This window comes from Protobothrops mucrosquamatus, unplaced genomic scaffold (assembly GCF_001527695.2).
Source record: "Protobothrops mucrosquamatus isolate PMUCROS unplaced genomic scaffold, P.Mucros_1.0 scaffold1128, whole genome shotgun sequence".
Classification (NCBI taxonomy): domain Eukaryota; kingdom Metazoa; phylum Chordata; class Lepidosauria; order Squamata; family Viperidae; genus Protobothrops; species Protobothrops mucrosquamatus.
The window spans coordinates 38,315-48,710 of NW_015387346.1; the positions used below are offsets into that span (position 1 = coordinate 38,315).

Consider the following 10,396-nt stretch of genomic DNA (forward strand, 5'->3'; position numbering starts at 1 on the left):
TCTTGGCCCCTACTAGTTGGGGTTCTGCAGGGTTTGGTACTCTCTCCACTCGTATTTTAACATCCATATAAAGCTCTTGGGTAAGCAGGTGGCAGTCGTGGCTAGAAAGGTCTTTATACAGACCTTTATACAGTGTTGTTCTCCAACTGCACCCATTCCTGGATTATGATGCTCTACTCATATTTATTTATGCTTTATTTATGCTTTGATCACCCCATAAATGGAGTACTGTAATGTGATTTAAATGGAACTTGCCAGTTAAGCTTCCAGATATTTCAGTATCTAAAAGGTTAACTGGTACAAAATGTGGTGGCATGGGCAGTTATGCATGCTCTTAGGATTGCACACATTATACCTCTGCTCCGTGAATTGCATTGGTTACCAGTTTGCTTCCAAGTTCAATTTGAGATGTGGGATTTCACCTTTAATACCCTACATATTATGGGACCAGGTTAAGTGAGGGACTACCTCTCCCTAGTTACATCTACCCAGTCCAGCAGGAGAAGCATGTTACGGCTCCATCTGACAGGACCCAGGAGATGAGCCTTTCCTGCCATAGCTAGCCCCAACCCTATTAGTCTTCTGGGAATCTCTTAAAACATGGTTTTTCCAGTAGCTTGGGAACCCCATGAAAAGAGGGAGCTTACAAACTGTTTTATTGTATATAAGGGGTTGGTCTAATGACCAGATGACTGAATATAAATCCTTCCATTCCCCACCAATCAGTTGGAACTGATTGGATGAGAAGTCAAACGGTTTCAAAGTCTAGTTGCCTTTTGGAAAAACATCTTTGGGTCAGATAAGGCTCCTTTCTCACTAAGTAAAATACTGGCTCTCTCATTAAATTTTGAGACAATAAACTATCACAGCTTATAGGTTATTAAAACAACAGCAATGCATGTTATTGAGGAGGCAGGTTGCATTTCCGTCACCTGCTTCTTTATAGGGCAGAGGTTAACTTTGCTGCTGAGGAAACAGGCCTTTTTTTTTCTTCTTTCGGCAGACATCTTGTATTTAGATCCCATTCCTGTCAAAGTTTGCCTTCTCTTATTCCTGCCTTTCATCTACGAAAAGCCAAATTAAGTCAAAGAAGGAGAAAAGAGGATGTGTTTTTGTGGTGGATTGGGGCCAGTCGAGGCAACTTTTTAAATAAAAACTAATTCCTTTTACGCGGACATGCCACTCTATCAATGACATTCATCAGGATCGATCCACTTGCTTCAGGATATCCTTAGGGTAAAAGGTACGAAAGCCGAACAGGGCGGGGCATTGTACATACATTGTGATTGACAAAATCTTAACAGCTTTAATGCTCGGAAAATATGATTTCCCACGAAACCTAACAGATTAAGGCACTCGCCGAGATACGAAACGTCCATTTCTTTTAGAGTAGCTTCAAATACGCCATTCTCGTTTTTTTCTTGCCATCCCAGAGGAGACACCCTTTATTCAGCCGTCGTAATACCCCTCCCTCCCTTTATCGAAGCTTGCAACAAGACTTCTTTCTTTCTACGCTTTTGGCGTGCCGCTGCTCTCACAAGATGGGCATTGTTTCTCTCACAGTACGCGATTTGCGCAGCCCCGCGATTAAGCCCGAGGCCCTGAGCAAAACGCTACGCCAGACGTCTCGCTTACAAGTACTGTGGCTTTCGTGTACGGCGACAGCGTAAGAGTGCGACGGCAGCGGAGCACATATGGTACCCCTCCCCGTGTTCTCGACACTCTTTGACTTACAGTAGTGCGGCTGGGCTCAAGCCTCGCGTTGGGAGACGCTCTGCAACGGGTGTCCGAAGCGGAAAGGGGCGAGTGATTCCCAATCCTCGCTTACGCTGCCTGCGTAGCATGCGCTGAGGAAGAAATCCCGGGCAGCGCTTTTCTCCACCCGCTGCCTCTGCGCCGTTGACGTAGTATGCCCCAAGATGGCGCCGCGGTCGTCGTCGTTGGCGGCGGTGGCCGAAACGCTGGCAGAAGCTGCGGTACTAGTACTGGAGCAGCAGAGAGAGGGAACAAGGCGGCGGGTGGACGGCGACAGTATTTGTAGCAAGTAGCGGTGCAGAGGGGGCTTCCCCTCCCTTTCGGCTGTTGTGTGTGGAGGCAGAGACTCTCTGGGATAGCGGGTCCCCCGCCCCCTTCAGGCAGGGAGACCCCCAACCTACCCGAGTGCGGAGCAGACACCCTTTTCTCGGCTCATCTCGCTGCTGCCTCCCTGGTGGGCCTTCCCACCCCTTGCCCCGATCGGAGATGATGAAGCTCAAGTCCAACCAGACTCGAACCTACGACGGGGACGGATACAAGAAACGGGCGGCTTGCCTCTGCTTCCGCAACGAGAGCGAGGAGGAGGTCGGTGAGCCGCGCGTAGGCTAGGTTGGAAGGGGAGAGCCAGAGAGGAGAGAAGTGGCGAGGGTGCTGCCAAAGGGTGGGTGGGGGGGGGCGGAGAAGAGGCGGGGAGCGCTGGTGTCGGGCAGGAACAGGACGCCCGACATGAGAGAAAGAGAGAGAGGGGGGGGAGGTGTGACGAATTGGAGGGCTCCGAAGGGGGAGAAGTGGGGGGCGGAGACGCTGGGTGGTACCCGCCGAAGGACGGAGGATGGGGAGAGGGGCGGAGCTTGGGAGGGGGTGGCTGCTCCCGAAGGATTAGTCGGCCGAACAGGAAGCGAGTGTGGGAATGCCCCCCCCCCGGTGCCCCTTCGGCCCGAGCTTACTAAGGGCTTCCATTTCCCCGTCCGGCGCTTGCAGATGCACGCTGCAGTTAGTAAGAGAGAGCGTGACGGACGGAGTTGCTGAGTGGCTAATAGTACGAGAACACGCGGCTGTTACTAGGCGAGAAGTGACTCACAACAGTCCTTGGCGCTCTCTCCCCTTTGTGAATCATTTGTGGGAGGTGCAAATACTTTGGGGCGAAACGACACGCCGTGTAAAAAGCAAGCGACTCCATTCCCCCCTTTCCCCGTCGAGAGAATGTGCGCGTTGTAGACAGTATTGATCTCCTATATAGTACAGTGAGATCCTGGGTTCATGCTAAAACACTGCAATGGCTTTGAAAGCCTTTCTTCTGGAATCAGGACTTCTTATGAGGGCACACCGTTCGTCAGAAATGTCACACGTCTGCCCAGGAGAAATAAAGGAGAAGTACATTTATTTATCAGGGAATTTTAATGGTATTCTTTCACACCAATAAAAATATGCACTTGGATTCTTTATATATTGTATGATTTTTTTTATAGATTGATTGCAGTAAGCCTTATGTTTCAGCTGGGCTTTCTACCAAATATGTTTGCATAATTGGTTCTAGTCTGAAAGGGGGTGATGCATAGAAAGTACTGGCATTAGAAGTTGCTGAAGAAGAAAATGTTACTGTAATTGTTAAATGTTACTGGTTGTTATACATATGCCACAGGTAGGTTGCAGGATGGTGAAGACTGCTTGAGCGAGTAGGAATACTTCTTTTCAAATTAGGAAGGAATTGATTCCATCATATGCACAACATTTTATAGTATAGTTGTGCTTGCTTATGGCTGTTACAAATCAGAAATAGCCATTAGCCAAACACACTTTTATGGAGTAAGAATAAGGTTTTTAGTGTAAGACTAACAGGAAAAAGAAAATATCTCAATGTTTCTAGAACCTTCTAAATAAATTCTCTTCAGTGTACAACTATTTTTGAAAGTATACTTAAGAAATCAGTAAGTTTAATATACTCGTAAAGAGTTTTTTTTCTCAAAGGAAAAAAATTTGCAGAATGAAATACAGGTAATCCTCAGCTTACAACAGTTTGTTTAGTGACTGTTCAAAGTTACAAAAACACTGAAAAAGTGACTTATGACCATTTTTCACACTTAACGACCATTGCAGCATCCCCATGGTCATGTGATCAAAATTCTTTATCATATAGTAGAGGTGAGAATAAAACTTGCCTCTTCCTAAAAGTTCTGTATAAGAGTGTGGCTCTATGGCTTCTCATTCATCTACTGTACCATTTGCAGAAGTAAATGTTATGTTGAGAAATGGACTAGAAAATACAGTACAAGTACTCTTCAACTTATGACCACAATTGAGCCCAACATTTTTGAGCCAGTTGCCAAGCATCTGAATCTTGATCACATGACCATGGGGATGCTGCAACGATCGTAAATGTCAAAAATGGTCATAAGTCACATTTTTCAGTGCTGTTGTAACTTTGAATGATCACTAAATGAACTGTTGTAAGTTGAGGATTACCTGTAGCCTCTTGAAGGTTCCTGGGCAATCTGTAGCAGCTCTGCTTGTGTCAACAGGTTGAATTCAGAAGCTTGGAAGTTGATTGTCCACTTGGAGGCTATCTACAGGATGGCACTGCAGAACAGTGGAGAACAAAGCAGCTTTCTGTTTTTGCATATAGCACTTGGAATATGGTGCATGGGCCCTTAATAGGTTAAGGTTGCAAGTGTTCATTTTTTGTTGTAAAGATTTTGTTGTCTAAGTTTATTATTTTATATTTACAACTGAAAATAATTATTAAACTATAAAACTGGTATAATGATTGACAAAAGCCAGAAGATCTATAATAATAAATCTAATAGGAAAATATAGTTCTAATACTGTCAGAAAATAAAGTATTGAGAGTAATGGAAAAGAAATAACTCTTGATTTCATCAACAGAAAAATAAACCAATAAAATCAGTAATTCCAAGAGCTTTAAATCCCATAGTTTGTGGGAAGGACATGTTTAATATTGCTATCTCTACAAAAAAAAAGCCTTACTCCTACTGGGCATCTGTTGCACTTCAGTTGGCATGAGTAGATAGTACATATTGAATGCTGTGCATAGGCATGCATTTACAGAAAGAAATGGTCTTAAGTGTTATTTAAAACTGTGCAGAGAAACACGTGACTGAGCAAATTTGGCACTTTAAAAATAAGGGTCAATGTATCAATTTTATTTGATAGTCTTTTTAGCTACAAATCTGTTTAAAGAAAGAATTATTGCAAATGAACATGATAATAAATATGAGTTTCTTTCAAGTAGAGTGCCTTTATTGGGGGAGGCATTTAGGTACCGTATTTTATTCTGTGGATTTTTAATATTGTAAGTCACCTGGAATCACAGTGTGCGAATTGAGAGGCCATATGTGTTTGTTTAATAAATAATCTAGTAGTAATGCCTAGTGGATGACGATAAGTCATCTACAGTTTAGGATAATAAATGACCTGCCTCCACAATAAAAAAAAGCAACCAGCAATTACAAATTTATGAATCCCAGCATCATTTTACTAAAATCATTTAGTGAAGGGGCAGAGAGAACAGATTAGTCTCCAGGATTCATAGTGAAGTAACTTGCTAATCCATTAATGAACACCTTTTCCAGAGGTAGAATCTCTACGGAGAAGAGGTCCTCTACCTTATAATAATGAACAGCTTTAGAGGTGAGCAATAGAAAATTACAGTGTAATATAATCCTTATACCAAGGCAGGTTCAAGGTTTTCCTAATAATGTCTGGTATCTGAACAACAGATGCTTAATGGTCTGCTTTGCAGTGTGGATTGATCATTGAGCTTATTGGTGGAAAACTTACTGTGTGTACTTTAAATGCAAAGTATCTTTTGCTTACTAATAGGTAAGCTTTCTCAGGTGGTACATTAGGTTTGGTATGCTCTCTCCCATGAAATTGGTGAATTAATGTGCCAATTATTACATCTTTTAGGAACCTGTTAAAAATCTATATCTCTAGTCTAGGCCATCTTTGTATGAATATTGCATGCTTTTGGTTTGTTTCTTCCCCATCATTTTTACTCTCTCTGAGCACATGCATATATTTGTACCATATTATAAAATAATTACAGTTGGAAATGATATAAACCATATTGTACATATTGTAAACGTATATTTTGCAGCAGTTGTAAAGTCCTCTGATTTTGTTCAAAATAATGCCTTTCAGTTAATAATGAAATTCTACAGATGAGCTTCTGGAACATTGAGGGTTTGGGATTTATTTCATTATTTAAAAACATGGTAGTGAAATCATGAAGATAATAGGTTCTGGGATCCTTTCAGATTCCTGAATAATATCTCTCTAGAAAGACAGAGATGGCTCAGAATGGAGGAATTGATAATACCGTATTTCAAGCTACTGCCCAAATAGCTGTCCCATAGATTGGCAGATTGAAGGATTATTTTTTTCTAGAATCATTTTTTCCCAGTTCTCCAACTGGATCAAATTCATTTTCAGATTCAGCCTATCTTTTGCTGGCTTTTCATTCACTAAATTTGATCCTGTTTCTTGAGTTTTGGAGATTAATCTGCTGACAGACAAATGGATAGGGATTTGAGCCTCTTTCCTTAATCCTTTCAATGTTTGAGGTTAGAAAGAAGTACTTTTGTTAGAAAACCTAAGTATTATCTGTGTCACAGAAGTACAGAAGTATATAGTAGTACCGAAATACCAGAGGATGACCTTCTTCTACTTTGGGATGAATAGGTGCTAACATATGTTACCTTATAGCATCTAACAAACACTTAATATTTGTATTATGTTTAACTGTATCATATTTAAATGCATAATGTTATGCATTTAAATATAAACTTTAGCATTATCAGGCTCCACTTATTAGCTTTGTGACATTAATAAAAGTTAACCATATACAGAGATGTGCTCTTTGTATTTTGCACTTGGATAACGGCCTGCGTAAGGTAGCATTTCAGGAATGTTAATGCTTTGGAAAAGTTTCTGGCCCCAGATTGTATGCTAGGAAACACTACACTCTGTTTATACCTCAAGTATAAGCAGAATAACTTTTTTCATTTCCTTTTAAGACACTATCTTAACAGCACATAAATAATTTTTTCAAAGGCTTTCTTCTATTTAGCAATATTTCACGTTTGTATAATGAGAAACTTTGTCATGCAGGAGAATAAAATTTCTGTGTATGTCTTAGAAGCTCGCCTTGGATAGTTTGTTTCAAATATTAAAAATGCATGCTGAGGATTTGGGAGCAAACAGTTGCTCTTATGGTACAAGTGTATCAGAATACTTCTGAACTATCTTTTCTTGTGCAGTCTTCAGTAATTGTTCAGATGCAAAAGTCAGATAGTTGTGTTTTCACTTTTCCACGTTAAATGTCACTCTTCCACATTAAAAACAGTTAATGTCAATTTTGGTAATTTTTGTATTATACTGTACTCTCATGATATAGAAAAACTAAGATTTTCATTCCTTGCACTATTTTTGGGTCTTTGCCAGTGAATTTACAAATACCGTTATTCAATAAATATTACTATCCTTACTAAACTACATATATAGAATAACTGTTATAGCATATGAAAAAATGGAAAGGAAAGCAAAATGATAATGCTTAAAATGTTATTGATTTGTTAGGCTTTATTTGGCCAGGAAAAAACATTTCTGTGTGTAAAAAGTGTTCTGACTCTTTTAAACTCTTAGATTGGAGATGGTTATGGGCTCTTCTAGACTAAGTGGCTGTCTGAGCATATGAAAATACAGTTAATTCACTGTTAAAGAGCCCAGGAATGGTATTAAAAATCCTACATTTCCAGTCAGCAATTTCTATTGTTAAGAAATGGAAATTACATGAACAGTTGAAGTTAAGACAAGATTTGGAAGATTTAAAAAAAAATATGTTAGAAGTGGCCCCATACTGATCAGATCTGCAAAACATAAAACCCAGATCAATGCAAAGGATGTGCCAAAAGGTTTAGTTGATACTGGACTACCTCCAGGTCACAGTACAGCTTTGCTTATAAAGCAGTGGTGTGTGCATGAGAGAATTGCCAGAAAGAAACCTTTTTTCTAGTCTCATCACAGAAGTCATTGTCTAAACTGTGCAAAACAAACCCTTGATAAGCCTGAAACATTCTGGAATGAAGTGCTTTGGACTGATGAAACTAAAGTTCAGTTGTTTGGCAACAGCCACAAAGAATAGATTTGGAAAGGAAAAGTGAAGCATTTAAAACTTGCCAACAGCTTGTTATGTGCAGGGTGGCTTTATTATGGGGTTTGTGTGACAGTTGCTGGAGTAAGAAATACTGTGTGTAATGAATTTGGCTAAATATCAATATATAGTTTAAAAGCTACTGTGAGATGAGTGAAGATACAATAATCTGAAACATGTCTCCAAATCAACCTTTAAATATTTTATTGGAAAGAAAGATAAAGGTTTTAGAATGGATTTCACATTTTCCAGGCTTGAATATTATTGAAAACCTGCTGGGCGAGAGCTTCTGTCAGTAATTCATTGAAACATTTGACCAGGATGCCTAAATTTTGTCACGCAACTGTATATGTGTCATATATGGTTGCTTGATTTTTAAAGAAATACTTTCATTTTTAGATGTTGACCCTGGGTAACATTATAAGATCACTACATCACATAAAACATTTTGCAATAGTGGCAAATATTTTCCATAAAACATTTTATGGAAGTATTTAATTTCATTATCAAGTGTTAAGAGTTTTAGGAGTTTGAGAGACTTTTTCATAGAATTACTTGTTCCCGTTAAGATTGGGTGGTTTCTGAGAAGAAAGCAACAATGGGAACATCTTGCTTTGCAGTGAATTCTGTTGCTTAACTAGTTGCTTAACTATTACTTGATGGTGAGCTTTGACATCCCAACTACTCCCCCTTCCCTTTGGTAAAATAGACTCCCTTTCTTATTTTGTCTACAACAGTGGTTCTCAACCTTCCTAATGCCGCGACCCCACGTGACCACACGTGACCCACACGTACGACCACATGTGACCCACACATGACCCACATGCACGACCACATGTGACCCACACGTGACCCACACGCACGCGGAAAAGGAAATAACTCCAACCAAGGAAATGGGCAGAAAGTCCTGGCGTTTCTACAAAGCAGCAGCAGCAAATCAGGGTTTCCCAGTTCCTGGCTCCGAGCAGCCCGGCGCAAAGCGGCCTTTCCTCTTAGGTAGCCCTTGGAAAAATGCACTTTTTTCTGTCTTCCCCCTCCCTCCTTTCGTGGCCCCAGCGGGAAGAGGGGAGGGGAGAGCCACTTCTTCCACCCTCTTCCCTCCCCTCGCAAGAGCCTGGTTCGCCAGCGATCAGAACCTGAGAGGGAACCCGTGACAAGCGCTCCCACGGCAGCCAAACCCTTTCGCCCTCATGCACCCTCACACACTCACTCGCGACCCTGCTCTGTTTCCTCCACCCCACTGGGGAGTTCAGCTGCCCGTCTGCCCGGCTCTTCCTCCGCCCTCCCGGTGAAGGGAGCCTGCCCGTGAAGGCTTCGTGCAGGGGGATTCTCACGTTGCGTCGCCTCCCCGCCTCCTGCAGCTGGGCTTGGCTGGCTGGCAGCGGCTCCCCTTTTCTCAGACCAGATACAAAGGGGAGTCGCTGCTAAACTGCCAGTCTCAGTGCCTGGCCCGTGGGCGCCGCGAAGCCCCACCCCGCCCTATCCTGCTGCTGCTGCTGTTGCTGCTGCTCCGCTCCACCCGCCGTCTGCTGAGCTCGAGCTTCTTCCTTCCCTTCCTTCCTTCCTTTCCTTCCTCCTTCCTTACTTCCTCCCTTCCTGAGAGCGCTCCGACCCTCGCGCACCGGTCCGACACAGCCTTTGGATGCCTGCCTGGAGCATAGAGATGGCTCTCCTGCTCGAGCTAGAGCGGCCCCCTCAGCCGGCCGAATCTCGCTGCCGCCGGTCGAGGTCTTTTCAGTGAAGTTGCGGGCAAGCCAAAGAAGAGGGGCCCGGCAGAAGGTTCTCTGCACCCCTCCTGTACCGCCATGTTGCCAGGGAAGGAGAGGAGAGAAAAGAATGTGAGAGGGGACAGGAGAGGGGGAGAAAGGGGGGTAGAAGAAAGGAAAGAAAAAGAAACTTTGCTTCTTGTGAGGAGCTGGCAATCGCGGAGCAAGACGCCTGTTCGGTGCGGCGGCAGGCAAGCCCAGGCGCTCCTGGGCGGCCATGGCAAGCAGCAGCGAGGGTGCAGGGCGACCACCGGCTGGGCCACCAGCTGGCCCAGCCCAAGGGAGGTAAGGCACCCACCGGGCCCCACGCACCCCAGCAACCCTCCCTGCGCCCGCTGCTGCTCCGCTAGCCTTACCTTGGCCACCGCACATTCGGTGTGGCGGCAGGCAGATCCAGGCGCTCCTGGGCGGCCTTGGCACGCGGCAGCGAGGGCGCAGGGCGACCACCGGCTGGGCCACCAGCTGGCCCAGCCCAAGGGAGGTAAGGCACCCGCTGGGCCCCACGCGCGCCAGCAACCCTCCCTGCGCCCGCCGGCCTCCCACCTCCCACCCCTGGCCCTCTTTTACTTACATTTAGTAGTTGCTCAGCAGGGAGGGGTGGAAACGTCCAGAAAGCTCGCCTTAGCTGCAGACAACTTGCAGCACCGTTTGCAGACTGGGACTTTTGGCGGGCTCAGCAGGGCAGAGACAGCCTGGACAATTC

The 10,396-nt window shown here is 43.8% G+C and overlaps 1 protein-coding gene across 1 annotated transcript in view; it reads left to right on the forward strand.

The window, feature by feature from the left end:
• Positions 1 to 1,692: 1,692 nt before the first annotated feature.
• NUDT3 (nudix hydrolase 3) overlaps positions 1,693 to 10,396 on the forward strand; it is a 20,830-nt gene continuing 12,126 nt past the window's right edge. The window contains exon 1 of the mRNA XM_015820423.1: positions 1,693 to 2,340. Within this exon, the coding sequence (XP_015675909.1) occupies positions 2,242 to 2,340 (99 nt within the window). The 5' untranslated portion in view covers positions 1,693 to 2,241. The remainder of the gene's footprint in view (positions 2,341 to 10,396) is intronic.